We start from the raw sequence: 19,196 nt of genomic DNA, 5'->3' as shown, positions 1-19,196 counted from the left end.
ATAAAACAGGTAACTAAATATATGTGATAGTATAAGTACCCAAGTGATATATGACTATTATTATTACAAATTGAAACTTTGATTTGATGCCCGTTTGTTATTTCATCACTCTCAAACGGCTAAACTGATTTAGATGAAATTTGGCACAGAATTATCAATACTCTGGTATAGCGCAATGCTGTAGCTACCATTTTTATACCGGAAAAAAGTAAGGTTTTTATGGGTTTCATTGTAATACTTATAATTATGACATTTTCGCTGTCTAGTATTTCAACAAACAAAAAAAATATATAGTTGTTAAAATCGCTATTATCAAGTAACCTTAAGTTTGTTATATAACAGCGGAGAGTTACTAAAATGTGTGTCATACTTTTCGATAGGTCACCATTTCATACTACGAGTATTTCATACTTCACGTAATATCTTTAACATTGTTAACATATGCAAAAAACATCGGAATACGAATATTTTCATTATAAAAGAAATTATAATTTAAAAAATATTTTACATAATTGTGTTTGCAGGCAAACGAAGAAAACCGACTTCAATTATATCGATATACTTGTCGATATAATTGTATGTATACAACGTAGGTAGACGAAAGTATAGTCAAGTAAATACGCATTATCAAAGAGTACTCCAAAAGTTGTAATCAAATCTCGATGAAATTTAAATATAACCACATGATAAACATCAGCTTTCGATTAAATTAAAAATCATCAAAATCGGTACACCCAGTAAAAAGTAACGCGGATTTTCGAGAGCTTCCCTCGATTTCTCTTGGATCCTATCATCAGATCCTGGTTCCCTTATCATGGTACCAAACTAGGGATATCTCCTTTCCAACAAAAAAAGAATTATCAAAATCGGTTCATAAACGACGGAGTTATCCCCGAACATATATATATATATATATATATATATATATATATATATATATATATATATATATATATACGGTCGAATTGAGTAACCTCATCCTTTTTTTGAAGTCGGTTAAAAATGTGATTATTATTTATGTAGCGATGTCATGACGCCTCGATCTTTGAGAATAAGGTTGAGGTTGACACAGAAAGACGAGAGAAGTTATTTCGTGTTAATTCAAAAGATGCAACGGGTGATCGATATAGGGCTTATGCAATAAACATATTGTCCAATCATTCTTAAATAATTTTTTCTTGCTTTTATCCAATAGGTACTTAGCACAAATTTTTAATAATATACTCTTTCATATGAAGGAATAATTCGTTTATTAGTAACAATACGTGCTATCGATTTTTATTATTAATAAACGTGTATTATTTTACCTAATGGAACCAGCTTGGGTCTAAAAGTATTAAGTGGGTCATGAAGCGGCAGTGTGAAAATTACCGAGAAATGGCAGAACAATGTTTGGGAAACACTGCCGCAGTCTATGGACGCTAGCAACACCAGAAGAATTGCAATTTGCAAGCGCGTCGCCGACCCTAAACGCCGACCCATCCCCGTAGCTAATTTACTCACCACCGGACCACAACACTTCTAAAGAGCAGTATTACTTAGCTGTGACCTTCTGTAAGGTTGAGGTACTTCCCTAGTCGGGCTGCTCCAAATTATGAGTGGGATATTTCTTGCTGTGCCCTACCTCAATAGAAAATAGTCTATTGACGGATTATTCTCCAGTGATATATCCTAAAGAATTCGCTTTAGCCTGTAATATCCCACTGTTGGGCATAGGCCTCTTTCCCCATGTAGAAGGATCAGAGCTTAATCCACCACGCTGCTCCAATGCGGGTTGGCGGATATATTCTAGTATGAGTAACGATCGCTATCAGGTGTATATGATAACAAGCGGGACCGACGGCTTAACGTGCTCTCCGAGGCACGGTGGGGAGACCCACAAGGACTGCACAAACACCCAGACCATGGCAAACACCTGTATGGCCAATACAAATGTTTGTCGTGTGCGGGGATCGAACCCGCAACCGCCAGCGCAACCGGCACAATCCATAGCTGTGACCGTAGCGCCAACGCGGCGTCAAAAATCGTCCTAAAGAATTACATTTACCAAAATGTTGAATTGCATGTGGTGTTCACCTTAAAAAATTATAACACTTAGCTGTATAGTATTTATTAAGATTAAGTTTACGTTATTGTGTAATTAATAATAAAATAAATAAATAAATAAATTAATTAATAGATTTATATTATTTAAGGACAACGATGCGTTCAAATGTTAGGTATTACTGTAATGATTCATAAACACATTAATATCAAAAGGAATGTAATTATTATTAGTAAATTATTGTACATTTTCTTGTCTCTTCTCTATTGTTTGCGTTTCATTGTCGCCGGACTGGACGCATGCTATCAGTTTGACGATATCTTGTGACGCGGAGAGTATCTTACGATTAGAAATATTATGTTCTCTTTTACTAATCAAACGTTTGCAGGGGTTCGAGTTTATATACGTTATTTACTGTAGTATTACTTAATATCGCCTAAAGTTTTATAGCCTACAATGTCTCTCAATTGCAGGCTGTTTCAGGCTGTGGCCTACTCTATACATATTTAAATATGTATAGAGTAGGACAAGTAAAGAAATAAAAGAAATACAGTACTGATAATATTTATTGATAACATTTTTTAGTCATCAGTAGGCTGAACTGAACTGAACCTTTTTTTTCAAATTTACCCAGGTTGAACCGCGGTTGACAGCTAGTGATTACATACCTACATGTCTAACGAATCTCATATCTATGCAAGGAAAAGCTATAAACTATACATAATTAATGTTATACACTAAAATTTAGAAAAATAAGTTATTTCTTGATAGAAGTATTGTTGCAAAATGTAAAGCATTAGACTAACAGAACTGTATTTTATAAACCCGCTTTACCGTCAAAAATAATATGTAACAAAAAAAAACCAGAGTTAAAGTTTCAAATAGTTTCATTAATAAATTAAATTCAAAAATGATCGTTTTCTTCAAATCTTAGACGTATAAACACAAGTGATGATAATAATATAACAAAATAAAGCAGTCACGTCGGTGTCTTGTGAGCTCTAATGTTTTTCACACGACACATCACGTCTCTATAAAATGATACGTACCTACATTTGAAAAAAGCTAGAGTTAAGTTATTGTTACAAAATTATATTATTAAATAATAATAAAAAACTCACCTGCGATAGTGTTCAGGAACATGAGATACTCGAAGTTAGATATCTCACGTCGCTGCCACTTCTGCGTCATGTTGGAGTTGCGCATGAGCTGACGAGGAGACATCATTGACGCGCGCCTGGGGACAACAGATAAAACTTACTTTTAAAAACGAAATCATAATATAAATTTAATTTAGGTACTAAATCAAACCGATCGTGATCACGATTTAAACTGTAACATCCCACTGCTGAGTTTAGACCTTTTTCTCCGTGTAGGAGAAGCTTAATCTACAAGCACAACCTAAGTACCTACAGATACCCATTACATGACGAACATCTGTATAATCTATGCCCCAACCCGCGGCGTGTGACGCCGCGTTGGCGCAGCGGTCACAGCCATGGATCGTACCTGTTGCGCTGGCGGTTGCGGGTTCGATCCCCGCACATGAAAAACATTTGTATTGGCCATACAGGTGTTTGCCGTGGTCTGGGTGTTTATGCAGTCCTTGTAGGTCTCCCCACCGTGCCTCGGAGAGCACGCTAAGCCGTCGGTCCCGGTTGTTATCATGTACACCTGATAGCGATCTTTACTTATAGTAAGGAATATATCCGCCAACCCGCATTGGAGCAGCGTGGTGGATTAAGCTCTGATCCTTCTCCTACACGGGGAAAGAGGTCTATGCCCAGTAGTGGGATATTACAGGATGAAGCCTAAACCAGAATCTACTTTCCAAATCGCTGGTAGCTTAACTTTTAACGATAGTTAAAATAAAATTTTATTCCAAGGTGATTTTGAAGCCTATTGAAATACTTACGTTACTTTTGTTTTTGATTTTAAAGAAAAAAGTAATTATTTTTGAGTGACTTTATTTTAATTACATAGAACATTAACATATCACTTCTTGTGATTATGCACAATAAATATAAACTGTACGTTAAATTTTGCATTGTAAATATGTGGTACTAGTAACTTAATAATTATTTAAAAACAACATCTATCACAATGCGAAGTTTAATATAAACACAATAAGCAAATTTTTAAAGTAACAAATTAAAACATTTTCATTCACAGTTCATTAGCCACACATTATCGTTTCGCGTGTAACAGCGTTACTTAAGTATTAAATAAATGCTATAAAGCAAGCGGTACTTACACTAACAACGCACAATTAAATTACGATAATTAATATTTCAACGCAATCTGCACTACGATCGCTGTATTGTCGCTTATAAATACATTTTACTGTCGCAGCACTTACTGACGTTATTATTGCTGATTTTTATACAGCTTAATTATTTTAAGCTGTATACAAAGAAATATGCAGCTTAATATGTGGCAACTTTTTATTAGCGTTTTGTATTTCTATTCCGTATTAAACATATTTATTATAAGTTATAAGCTTTCCAAATAAAAAAAAAAAACAAATATTTACACATATAAGTATTTCCATCACTAAAAAAATTAATTTCGTTCTGACTCTTGACCTATTTCCGAAGCTGTCGACCTGATATAAAAATAAAAATCGTAAGGAAGTGGGTTCAATGTAAAATGGGTTCAAATCCACGATCACATGCAAATAAAATTTTTATAAAATATAAAGCTAGTGGCGAACCTTGGCGCCGCTAAATCGAGCGAATTGGAATATTGTTTTTCCGTGTTCCGTAGGTTTTGTGAGTGGGATTATTTTTTGACTTTGATAATTCATAATTTGTATTGTTTGGATGTTTTCCATATCTGCCTTTTAAGGAATTTAAAAAATATTTTGTTATTTTTATGTAATAAAAAAGAAGAATAATGCTGCGATCAATGACATGGAGATGACTAATATTTTACTGTTATTGAACAATTTTTCCTACTACAGAAGTCAAAATAGTAACTTAGACAATTTTACGTTTATTGATTATGTATGATTACTACCTGAACTCGTGATAAATTTTTGCATTGGCTATTTACATATTTATCGTAGCCTAGTTATTTGTAATGTTTTGTTTTTTTCAGATTTGATACTTTATAACAATACCGTTAAGCGTAACGCATTTACTTATTGTACTCTACTTAAAAATATAGCAAATAATATATATATATATATATATATATATATATATATATATATATATATATATTTATACTTATATATTACTTTAGTATATTATATATATATATATATATATATATATATATATAATATACTAAAGTAATTTTAGTAAACATCGTTTAGTAAAATACATAATCGTGAGTGTCTGTGCGTTTCCGCGAGCGCGAGTGGGTCACGGCCGGCGGGTTGACGACCGCGTCGAGCTGTCTGGCACACAGCGGTCGATTGTACCGCGATATTCGACACTATTATGTATAATGTTTAAATTTGGTACTTGTGAGAGTTTTCGATTTATATACATAAAAAAATTAGTATAGCAGTACATTAAAATCCCGTTGTTGGGATTGCCCGGAACAGTTACTATTTGCAATTGTTCTCTCAATACTTATTACTGAGTATGACTACTTTCTCGATTACAATTTATTGGTAGGCCGGTCATCGATCTAATACTTTGAGAATGTTTACTTTTATTGTATTTTTAAATCAATCGACAATACAGTTTATATCTTCAATTTTTAAATTAAAAAGACTAGTCTAGACCAGCCAGAAATATAAATACATAAGTGGGTATTATAAAAAAATATATATCAAAAAGTACGTCAAAAATCAACAATAAATAGATACTAGAAGAAGTCTTGTTGATAATAACGGTTCAAGATCAACTGTACGATACAATGCGATACAACTGCGGTATTCTAAAAACTTGAATTTGTTGTTGAATTTACAAAAGGTCTTAAGACACCGTTGTTACTTAAAGCTTTACGCTCTTTTAGGTATGATCAAACTTCCAGAAAGATAATGTGCTATTATGTGTATTTATCATGTCATATTGGTCACGTTAATTTTGCAATATGATGTTTATAGGTTATATGGGTCATAAGTATTTTCGATACACTTAAATTACCGTTAATTGTAAAAATTAATCAAGCATATTTTACCAAAAGATATATTACAAAATATGTGACATTTAAAAAAATTACAAATACTTATATTAAGTCATTATGTATTAAATTGTACTTTTTATAAAGTCAAGGTGTTTACCGAAATTTTGTAAGGAGAAATTTAAAATGCCAGACGGAGGAAATGATCGTTGAAATCTTTGTAAACAAATGATACTAAATAATAATAATAATAAATACTTGAGGACTAAACGGCACAAATATTCGTCACTAATTCCAAATTACACCTTTGTGCCATTTGCAGACGAAACACTTGGACTTTGGACCAGCAGTCGTGAAAAAAAAATAAAAGATTTAACTCCTCGTCTTATTGCCCTGCCCTACCAGTGTCAAAAGTGCTGGTGCATTTTTTGTCCAGAGAACTGGCATAGCGATTCAACGGGGAAATTCTGCCAGCATTCTTGGCATCATTCCACTGTTGCTATATTACTAAGGGCCTCTTTCATCAGTTGTGGATACAGTTTATCCTGCAGATAAGTTACAAATAAACTTTAACAGAAGTTAGAATGAGCCATTAGGGCCTGCTTCGCCTCAAATTATTAACGACATAGATTATTATATATTATATATTTACATTTACATTTTATAATAGAAATATATCAACAAATATATAGGAATTTGATGGTGAAAAACTTTAATCTGTTGGATAATGTTATCCATCAAATAGCGTTATCCGCCACCAGTTTATACGGCCCTAAGTGATTATCAAGCTAAGAGATCCTATAGGCACCGAATTGTCACTAACTGCTGATAAATATTCTGACTGATGTTGATTCTAAACAGGTTATGGAAAACTAGTATCGGAATACCTTCTTATGAAACTTATTCAAATAAAAGCAATCAGACAAACAAACTTCCTCCTTTTTAACATGAACGTTACAAATCACGAGCCACAAAACAAATAATTAAATCAAAACAAATACAAACAAGGCGATGTAAATTATTCGCCGGAAACAACTCCGGCCAAATACTTGAGAAATATTTAAACTTTAAATTAATCACAACTTGAAAAAAGTGAAGTTCTTATGTTTATATTTAAATAAGTTATTGCCGGCATCACTATTGTTGTTGACTTCCTGTACGTACATATATGTCGTTTTAATCTTATATTTAAGTAATCCTTCATGAATTTCATTATGGCCAAAGAAGATTTCGATGTCGTTTAAAGACTGAAAGAATAAGAAAAGTAAGTTAAATAATTATTTTCATCGAATCTTATGTACAGATAATGATGATGTTGCTTCAGCCTGTAATATCCCACTACAGGGCATAGGCCTCTTTCCCCATGTAGGAGAAGGATCAGAACTTAATCCACCACGCTGCTCCAATGCGAGTTGGCGGATATATTCTCTACTTTTTTTTTTTTTTTTATATATATAGACTAGCGCTTGACTGCGATCTCACCTGAAGTCAAGTGAAGATGCAGCCTAAGGTAGTGCGCGCTTGCCTAGAAGATGCCTATTCACTCTTGATTTAAAGATACCCAAGTTATAGTTCGTTGGAAAAACGGAAGCCGGAAGGGCATTCCAAATTTTAGCGGTGCGTATTAGGAACGAGGTAGCAAATCGTTTAGTGCGGATCGACATCTACTATGAGTAACGATCGCTATCAGGTGTACATGATAACAACCGAGACCGACGGCTTAACGTGCTCTCCGAGGCACGGTGGGGAGACCCACAAGGACTGCACAAACACCCAGACCATGGCAAACACCTGTATAGCCAATACAAATGTTTGTCATGTGCGGGGATCGAACCCGCAACCGCCAGCGCAACAGGTACAATCCACGGCTGTGACCGCTGCGCTATCGCGGCGCACAGTGGGACAGAACCGTGCGTACCGTCTCAAAAATAGCTTTTCGTAATGTTCTATATTGAATATTTTGTTAATGCATATGTCTAACTGAATGTTCAATGCATATTATATAGCAGTTGAAATACACTATTTCTTATTTTTTGTATTAGAATAAGGCTTGCAAGTTGACGCTCAAAATTATGTCAATTATGTAGAACACAATTCCACCAGTTTACATGGTCATATTTGCATTACTTTACCAGCAAATTTGTAAGTGTGATATATGGTTAGAATGGTGATAAAGTACTCTATTTAAAAATAATTTAAGTGAACCATTATGTGAAACCTGGGGAGGCAAAGAATTTTTATTTCAGGACCTAATATTCTATCCTTATTAGAAACTTTGCATAGACTTTTGAGAGTTAGCGGTGTCTGCCCATGTCGTAATTTTGATAGCATCGTATAGAGCAGTTAATCTAAAAGTCAGGGCAAAAAAAATTGAGTGCCTGAATCTGCCCCCCTTGAAATGAAACGAAAAATGGCTAATGGGGAGAAAATACAAAATATTCCAAAAATAATTTTAGTTCTGATTAATGAGAGTTTTGGATATTTAGATCACTTTTGACCTTTTTTTCTTAAACAATATTATCTATTTACTCAATCTTTAGGTAAAGTGGGAGTTTTGGGTAATGTATTAGTATGTAGTATATTTTTTTTATCGTGCGGTCAGATGTGGTTAATGTTTTGTTATCACTGTGTGAATTACATGTTTCTCATATAGTTTATGTATTTCTCTATCGCGGTGAAGGAAAAGGGATCAAGTGGTATCTAGTTATAGTTGTTAGTGTACATTATCAGTACCTACCTACTACTAACCACCTTCATAGATAGTGGTTAGGAACTTGATAATGACACTAGATAGTAATATTTTTTCACACGAAATTTCAGTATAAAAGTTATTGATTTACGTTGTCATTTACCAGTACTTTAGTGTGCTTTAACATAATATAGTCTTTACCAACCTCGGTAAAAAAAGTAGTTAAAAATAAAAACAAAATGAGTGAATTTGTTGTGCCTCGACGAGTATTATGCGAATTTTTTATTGGCCATGGAACAAAATCAGAAGATATTCAAAAATGCTTAGAACAACACCACCATTTGTCGTCTGAAAAAAGTGAATTAATTGTGAAACGTATTCAAAAAACGCTTATAACAGCGTTTAACGATCGGTGGACCAAATCTAACCGAACTAAAGAACGTTTCTTTAGTAATAATATATCGTGGTTAGACGGTGAATTTAAGGTACAATTCGAAGAAGCACCGATGGATATTACACCTACAACATCTGAAGAACGTGGACGTCCACCAAAGTCTTATGAAGATCTATTAGAGAAATCGAAAAAAAGAAAGAATATGGAACAACTGTACGTAACAAAATATATGTGGTATAATATGCCTTCTTCAGTAGATAAAATCTTAATACATAGGGAAAGTATAATAAGACATTTTGCTGTTCTGCCCATTGGTCATTTATCTGAGGATGCCCAAGAATTGCGTAATAAAGATTACAAAAAATTCAGATTGCATCATGCTAGAAAATGCTCTAGGTCCGCAACAAACGAAGACGTATTTCATGGTCTTCTATTTACGTCAGATCCTTATATATCAAGTATCAGAAAACCATCAGTCACTATATCCAAGAAATCGTTAGAGGAAGCTAAGAACCTCTTAGCTATTTAAATCGAAATAATTTCGTACATTATTTGTAAAATATATTTTTGGAGTGGGTTATTATATATTTGTCATTTATTTAAATGTAAGATTCATATGTAATATAAAATAACATAAAATAGGTTTATAAATATCCTAAAACTGTAAAATTATAATTCAATAAGTTAACCAAACCATGGTTTAATATTAAAATAATACATTTTTATTTTGTTTTATTTTATTTTATATTATTTATTAAATATTTTCATTATATTGGATTGTATGTACTCTGGAGACACTACATACCAAATTTCAGCGATTTACTTCAATCAACAAAAAAGTTACAGATTTTTGAGACGGTACGCACGGTTCTGTCCCACTGTGCGGCGTCATAATGCAAAGATTATTTGATAGAATTGAGAAATCTAATAGACAAGTAAATTAATATTTTGAATTAGAAACTATATAATTTTTTTTCAACATATTACAGTTTTGTCATATCCATGTACCTTCTACTTTTCTAGTACAATTTTCTTACTTCAATTGTTTCGACTTATAGTAATTATCAAAATATCTCAACAACTTTACATTAAATCAATTTTGACCCATTTCAACGTGACGTAACAGAATATATATGTATGTTTGTATATATTTAATTAAAAATGGAGTAGTCATATTTTTAGTATCTTGTATATTCCAACTAGTTGTGTACTTCCTTTAACAAGAGTACGAGGAAGTCACGTGGTTCAGGTTTTTTTTTGCTACAATGTCTAATTACGGTTAACAATTACGAAAGTTCAGACGCAGTAAGCGTGCCGTTATTTAAAACGGCAATATATAAACAAATTGTGCGACCATTCGGAAGTGTTAACTTCCTATTAAATCTCGACGTTTATTTCGCGAACCCGATTGCTAAGGACGCGCGCTGACTTAAGACTTTCGAATAATTATTGGACTAGTTATTTAATTATATATATTCCTTATTGCAGTTTAAAAAAACATAATTACAAGACATTTTTAGAAAGGATGTAAGAGATCTCTACCAGTCTACCCATGGTGGTGAGAAATGATGTTACCGCGGGAGTCATAAGAGCAAGAGTGATAAAGTGAAAAAAAAAACTTAACAAAAAGGTTAAAAATAATAAAAAAGCTATATACTTATTTTGCAACTACATTCGAAATTAGTGATATAAAATAAATATATACTTAGCTGCATACATACTTAGCTACATACATACACATACATACTTTTATTGTCATATAAAAATATTCATTTATTTTGGGCTATTTACGTTTTATAATAAGCTACAAATTAATTTAATGATAAACAATATACAATTAATTATCAAATTAAAATAAATAAGGCCATTTAATGACACACATTTGAACTTTTCCAATTTAATGACACACATTTGAACTTTTCCAATTGTTCCATGATGATGTTTTATTTGAATTTTATTAAATGTCATTCTTGTTCTTGTTCGTATCTGCTTTGAACTTATTTCTACACGAGGCTGTATTAAATCAGCGTGAGCTACACACGGAGACTTTGTATACACGATCATATCCGGTAAACATTGACATTGAAAACTGTACAGCAAAAACATACACAAGAACAATAATTAACAGGGTCGATTAATTGAGGTAAACATATAAAAAAGGTCTTTACTAACTAGAAGGGGATCTTTAAAGGAATAGAATTAATTAAAATAACTTATTTCTTAAAATTCATTCAATAATATACAAAAAATCATGCCACATTTTTATACGTCATTAATTAGTAAATCGCGCACTAATGTGTTAAAAACAAAAGAATATCCGTATTTTGTCACCGTTAACATTTATCGCACGTTTTTATTGACGTTGTTCTAGTATTACAATTGTAGACGTCCCCTGATACTGATACCGATTTATGTGGAATTTTAAAGATGTTTAAGATTTATACAGACATGTGGCTGATATCCATACAATGGCAATTTGTTGTTGACTTACTGCGCGCATACTAAATACTGTCAACAGTACAACAGCATGTATGTATGCTTAAACGATAACATCGATAAGTGTAAGCGGAAATTTGAAGCATTGTCATTATAACAAAGCGACATAACAATCAGTAGATTAAATCGGCTATTAACTTAGATTTTATCTGAATTTATGGTTAAGTAAAACAGACTATAATTTATATGGAACAGCGGGATTGACACTTAAGACGTAAGCATTGATAAGGAAAATATGGCGGAATCAACCGTGCTACTTTGGCACAACTGAAAGCCATTAAACTAATCAATCGATAAGGAAAATAATCAATGTTTTTCGAAAATTAAATAACTTTATTAGAACGGAAGTTTCTACGAATATTTTTGAATTTTTAAATTTTATGATCTACAGATAATCACGATTGTGGTATAATGGATTAATAGAGTGATAAAATAAATTAAACAATGTGGATATTTAAATGTATAAATGTACACGATCGAGACCTAGAAATTCCCTGAGATACGTTAATAATTAATATATAATAAAAACAATTGAACAATTAGCGAAGACAACATTAACGAAAATATTTATAATGTAGTAAAAATATTTTCAATAAACACAGGAAAAATAAAGAAATTGTGATTATGTTAATTATTTTTGTCGTATTTATTAAACTCCAAATACAAAAGTCGCAAGATACTAAAATTACTCTTTTTTTTAAAATTGAGTAACAAATAGGCCGACTCAATAACATAATAAATATAAAAAGCAGGTTCATGTACGGTCAACGTTTTACACGGGGTCAAGAGCGTTTTACGTTGTTTTATTGTTTATGGAAAATATTTATCGGCGACAAGACGCACTTGACCATCCGATTGAGTGGGCCGATTTTGAACATACGTATGCGCTATTTATGTGATATTATCTGCGAGGTCTAAGCGACTCTTGTATGAAATTCTTAAAGTGACTAACACAAAAGATAATATAAACAATATGTTATAAAATATTTTGTAATAAAGCATTTTTAAAATAAGTACGCTTCAGCCTGTAATATCCCACTACTGGGAATAGGCCTCTTTCCACCACGCTGCTCCAATGCTATCAGGTGTACATGATAACAACCGTTACCTCCGTGCTCTCCGAGGCACGGTGGGGAGACCCACAAGGACTGCACAAACACCCAGACCACGGCAAACCCCTGTATGGCCAATACAAATGTTTGTCATGTGCGAGGATCGAACCCGCAACCGCCAGCGCAACAGGTACAATCCATGGCTGTGACCGTTGCACCAACGCGGCGTCAAAATAAAAAAAGTAAAAATTTGTTAAAAATATATTGCAACTTGATTATCAGTAGATTAATTTTTAACCTTACACTATTATAATAAGCTTAAATAGTTTGCACGTTCGTGCGTTCAGCGACTTCAAGATTCCGATATAAATTTTCTTCTATTAAAAACTTATTAACACAACGAAAGCCTTGAAACTTAACACGACTTAAGTTGCAAAGGTCAGTTAGTGCATTTTTTTCTTTACATTAGAACATAATTATAACTTAGTATTTATTACGTTTCTTCGAGCAACTCGCAAACCGTTCAATTAGGGAAAAAAGTGTTAAGCGCTCTTAAAGCAGAACGACTTTAATTATAACGTAATAATATTTATGGTATATTTATTCTATAATATATATAATTATTTAAGTATATATAATTATAATATTAATTATAATTATATATACTTCGAAGATTCCGCAATGCTTGAAGACTAAAGTTTTCGAGCAATGCGTCCTGCCTGTGTTAACATACGGAGCCGAGACGTGGACACTGACGAAGGGACTGGTCCATAAGTTTAAAGTCGCTCAACGTGCAATGGAACGGGCTATGCTTGGGGTCTCTCTCAAAGACAGGATTAGAAATGAGACTATCCGCGAGAGAACGAAAGTAACCGACATAGCCCACAGAATTAGCAAGTTGAAGTGGCAGTGGGCTGGTCATCTGTGTCGCAGGACCGATGGCCGTTGGAGTAGACGGGTCCTAGAGTGGAGACCGCGTCTCGGCAAACGCAGTGTGGGACGTCCTCCGGCCCGTTGGACCGACGATCTACGTAAGATTGCCGGTGTAGGCTGGATGAGGATTGCGGAAGACCGGGATATGTGGCGCGAACTTGGGGAGGCCTATGTCCAGCAGTGGACTGCGATAGGCTGAAGTGTTGTTATTCTATAAAGACGAATTCGTGCGTAACAGCCAACTATCTATTAATTATTAAAAATAAATATCAAATTGTATTAAGGTTTGTAGTATTCCTTATTTTAAACACTATTATAATTTTTTTTTTATTTCACACATTTAAATAGCGTAGATATTTAACATTTATAAATTGAAATACCAGTTTATACGAACCAAAAATAGAAGGGTCGATCCAAAAACTTAGTTCCTTTGAAATGTGGGTTGAATATAAGGAGTGCGGAAGATGATATTACATTTTGTTGCGGGTGACTTAAGTATTTCCTCGAGATTAATTCAATAAATCATCTTTTATTATTATTATAATTTAGAAGTAGTGTAATTAGATATTTTATTTGCACAAATATTACATTTCGATCTGGTGTCTGGTTCTTTTAGGCCTACCTACCTAGGCGTTTACCAAACAACCCTCAACGATTCCTTTGTTACCAAATTTTACAATACTCATGTATCTCAAATATTCGACACATTCAATCTCCGATGCTAGTTCCTTAACATTACTCTATTTAGTTATATATCATTGTATCTTTAAGCCTCTGTTTCATAACTATTTTTTTAAATCTTAAAACATACTAACTAAAATACGTACGGTCGTCTATCTCTATGATAAGCAACTAAATGCTTGTTTTACAGGTAACATCCGACTGTTGTAACTATTTTTAAATATACATACATATAATACTTATATAAAAACAAATATTACACCCAGAATCAGGCGGGAATCAAACCCGCGATTCACGGAACAGAAAGCAGGGCCACTACAAACTGCGCTAACGGGCTAGTCAAACTCTTTGTATTTTTATCAACAAGTTGTGTTAATAAAGTAATAGTTTTTAAAAAAACGCTTTTCCCTGACCAAGTATCAATCGCAGGTCCAATAATAAGTAAACGGTGTGTGTTTTGCAGCAACCACTTTAAAAAAAATACTTATAGGCTTATGGAGATATGATATTTTAAGAATGACATTAAAACAAGAATAAATATTATTATATTAAAGTGACGTCAAAATCCTTTATCAAAATCTAAGCGGTGTGTTTTACACACCGCTTGTAGACATAAAGTTTTTAACAAAGAACCATGATCTTGATATAAGGACAATAAAGAAAAAAAAACAATTTTTCCATTTTGTATAGCAAAGGTAAAAAAAACATACAAATAAAACAAGGGTTCTAAAAGATTTTCCATTTAATGTTTTGCTATTTGTAGTTTATGCTTACGTTTGTGTATGAATATTTTAGTACAATTAGAAAGTTCTATAATTATTATGGTTTTAATTTTATCTATATCAATATTACGAATTGCAAGTTACACTGTAAAATTACTAAACCGATATTTATAATAATTTTAACGTCAATTGGGGAAAGATGTGGGTAGATGAAGAAAGATTTAGAAACGCTAGAGCTTAAAAGCTTTTGGAAATGATTCACAAGCAAATATTAGTCACAGAATTAGCATTACTTAGGTTTCCTCGTATTACTTGAATGACTTTTAAGGAAAAAAGTAAATAAACGTATGACCGCAAAATTTACTGTAAAGTAATTGTAAAAAATGACTCCAATGCGTGACATATGAATTTCAATAGGCCTGGAGTAAAAACCCACTCGTTACTATATTAGTTAAAAATAATCATTTCGTAAATACCTTCATTTACCTTAAGTGTTGAAGTAAGAGTTGAAGGATGCTCACAATTAAAAAAATATCGATTTAGTCTCTAACCGACCTCTCTTGTAGTATTCTAGTAGTCTGTAGTCAAGTTAATCTAATTCTTTTCTCCTAAATACTATTAATTAAAGAAATAATAATAAGTTGAACTGTCACTTACAACAGCAACTTAGTACAAGCAATTGATACGATAATGGTATATTGTAAACGATTATAGTAAAATTAAACAATAAACACATTACTGTGAGAAATCATGTTAGTCATGGTCATGCTTTAATGCAATATGAAACAAACAAAATTATACAATAAATAAAAATGTCTTTTTAATCGGACACCAAAAATATCCATAAATATTCGTAAAACGAAACCTTTATAACTAGTGTTAGTACTTAATAACTAAAAAAGACCTAGTAATGTTACAAATGTACACAAAAAATATAATAAAACATCAAATTATAGAATTTTTTCTTGAATATATATCACAGTATTAGCTATTGTCCGCGATTTCCTCTACGTTACTTACTAAAAGTGTGTAAAAAAACTTCGAAATGGTTTCACTACAAATATACATAGAAAGATGAGATGTAGCTCTTGGTACTCCTAGATAGTATATCAAGATGCCGAGAACCTTCAGGATCACAGCTGTGAAAACTGTATTCAGTTTTATACAGCGGACTTTGTGCGACGAAAAAACGAACATACAGATACACAATTATAAAAGAAATTGTTATGGTTTATTGAACTATCTCTCATGCAGATTGGTGTGTATATAAGTTTGCCGTAACATTATGACGCAAAAGGTTAAATCAATCGTATAATCGTTTTATTTTAGATAATCGCATCGCATATCGTATTCAGTCTGTAACATCCCACTGCTGCGCTTTCTCAATGTAGAAGAAGGATTGGAGCTTGATCCACCACGCTGCTCCACTGCGGGTTGGCCGATCAGTTCCCTATTCTGAATAACGATCGCTATCAGGTATTTATAATAACAACCGGGACCTACAACTTAACGTGCTAAATTGAAATATCCATCCCGAGTGGGAATCGAACCTGCAAACCATCGGTGTTTTATATACTACTCGCACCGCTACACCAGAGCGGTTGTTCATTCAGATAATAAAAAAAATGCTTTTAAAATCGAAATTCTCATAACATGTCAAAGTTCTCTGTCAATAAAGCTTTGCTTGCACTGTAAGTCGTGACAAAAGGATATTTTAAGACGCTGCGGTCTCATAATAAGAGAGGATTAAGTTGGTTTTGACATAACAGGCATTTATATAAAGTGACCTTTACTTATTAAAAATCCAGTGAAGTAGGTAATTGACGGCTTAGTAAGGTAATATGATCTCATACAAGAATGACGACATAAAGAAAATTCAAATTTGTATAAAAAAAAATTAATAAACATATTATATTTCTTATTCCAAATAGGGAGTGATTGTATAACTACAGATAATTTCACAACACGTGGTAATAATTCGTGTATAATACAAGACCACTCATAAACCTATCCTGTCTACACGACCACAGGAAATATTGATATTACATTATAATTATTGCGATTATAATGGTGTAGTGGCATTCATGCGCTAACGACACATCAGTCAGGCATGGTGATTTCACGGGGATCAGGTCCTCGTATGTGATCGATAGCGTTTCATAACAATGATCGGTTTACACCATTTTTATTGAAATAAATAATATCTATTTGTAACGACATTAACTATATAGACTGATCTGACGACTACTTTTTAAGTAATCTTTGATAACACTATTTCATTGTCGATGTAATTGAAGTCGTTTTTTTTTCGTTTGCGAGCAAATACAATTATAAACTTTATATATTACTGTTTTATGTACAGAATAGTTTATAAATATTGTTCCTTATTTCTTTTAAATAAATCTTATCCATTCAATGTCAATGAAAATAGGAGCAATCCTTTACGTTTTTTTGTATGTATATAAATTACCTATAAATGTATGTACAAATAAAATAAAACAAATTTTACATTATGTATTTAACGTCATTAATGCCACATTACATCTATTCCTGAAGTAGGGCACAGCCGGGAATATCCTGCTCAAAATCTGGAGCAGCCCGACGGGTAGTACCTCCCTCCACCTTACAGAAAATCATAGCTAAAAAACGCTGCTTTCAAGCAGTGTTGTATTCCTGTGGTGAGTAAGATGACCAGCGGTCCTGGAGGGGACTGGGGGTAGGGTCAACAACGCGTTTGCGATGCTTCTGGTGTTGCAGACGTCTATAAGCTACGGTAATAGCTTAACATCAAGAGTACCGTGCGCTTGTATATCGACCTAGTTGGTTGAAAAAAAAAAACTACAATACGTCTACGGCGTAAGTCATTAACTTGACGTTATTTAATCATAAAATATACAAGTTTGTTTGTGCATTTTACATAAATAATCGTTGCCTTATATACACAAACATGAGGTGTGCAGTGAAATAAGTAATGTAAATAACGAACAATTTACTTGAAGGGACATGACAAGATCAGAACAAGGAAATAATCGGTACTGTCGAGTACGGAGAGCTTTTATTAAATAGGTTTAATTTATTAAAATAGCAATAAATATATTTATTAAGATAGTGCACAAATATTGTGTGTATAATTTCTTTGTATTGATTCATATTCAGATAAATTAACTATAATAATTGCTATACAAAAGTGAAAGTAATGTTTAGAAAAAAAAAATATATATTTATAAAGGTAAATAACACAATAAAACCTTGAATCTATTCTTAGTAAATACAAATGACCAATATGATAAACGATCAACATTCTAAGCTACGGTGTCGCGGAAGCGGTTCCGATTTCCGCATCGACCGCACTGTGGCGACGACTGTACGACGCGAGCCACCGCACCGTCTAATCTCCGTTTCCTCGCGAAACTGACGTAAACATTTAATGATATTTAATTTTATTGTACTAATTTTTTTTTTTTGTTTAAATTGACAAAATGACAAAACTAACAGATTAATAATAATTTACGTTATGGTGACTGACTGATTAAATATAAGTTTCAAGGATTTTCGTATTGGTATACGTAGCATGATTTTTAAATTTTGTTCTAATTTTTTGGTTAAATCATTACTCAAAATGATTCTCAAATATTGTGACGTTTAGAGTATTACGACAAAATGATTCAACATATATTGTCACGGTTTTTGGTTAATATTGATATTCTAAAAAAAAGTAACGCTTAGTTTCGAATTTATTAAGTATACTTCTTACACGTAGGAATAATATTTCTTGTAGAAATTTAAGTAAAAAATAAAAAGTAGGACTAAACGGTATTTCAATTGTATTGGACATATGGCTAGGAGTGGAATTGGTATCTCACTATTTATAACCTAAAGATTTACACATGACATTGAGAGGGTTTTTATTGTTTTTTAAAATTTTTAGAAAATTAAGTGAACGTATACATATTGGCTTTAGTTTTCAACATTTTATATTTACATTCTGATCCATAAGAGTTGTTCTTATGTGAATTTCGTTCTTATATTATGGCTGTATGTTCTGTTAAGTCAATCACTGACTCAAAAGTTAAAAGAAATACAGTTGACTTTACAATTTTTTTTTATG

General features: G+C 32.6%; 1 protein-coding gene across 1 annotated transcript in view; it reads right to left on the bottom strand.

Moving 5' to 3' along the window:
* Positions 1 to 19,196, bottom strand: part of LOC123663038 (neurobeachin-like) — an 84,488-nt gene that overhangs the window by 24,828 nt on the left and 40,464 nt on the right. Inside the window, exon 4 of the mRNA XM_045597779.1 lies at positions 3,166 to 3,281. Within this exon, the coding sequence (XP_045453735.1) occupies positions 3,166 to 3,281 (116 nt within the window). The remainder of the gene's footprint in view (positions 1 to 3,165; positions 3,282 to 19,196) is intronic.

Source organism: Melitaea cinxia, chromosome 19 (assembly GCF_905220565.1).
Source record: "Melitaea cinxia chromosome 19, ilMelCinx1.1, whole genome shotgun sequence".
NCBI lineage: Eukaryota > Metazoa > Arthropoda > Insecta > Lepidoptera > Nymphalidae > Melitaea > Melitaea cinxia.
This window is presented reverse-complemented; position numbering and strand designations above follow the sequence as displayed.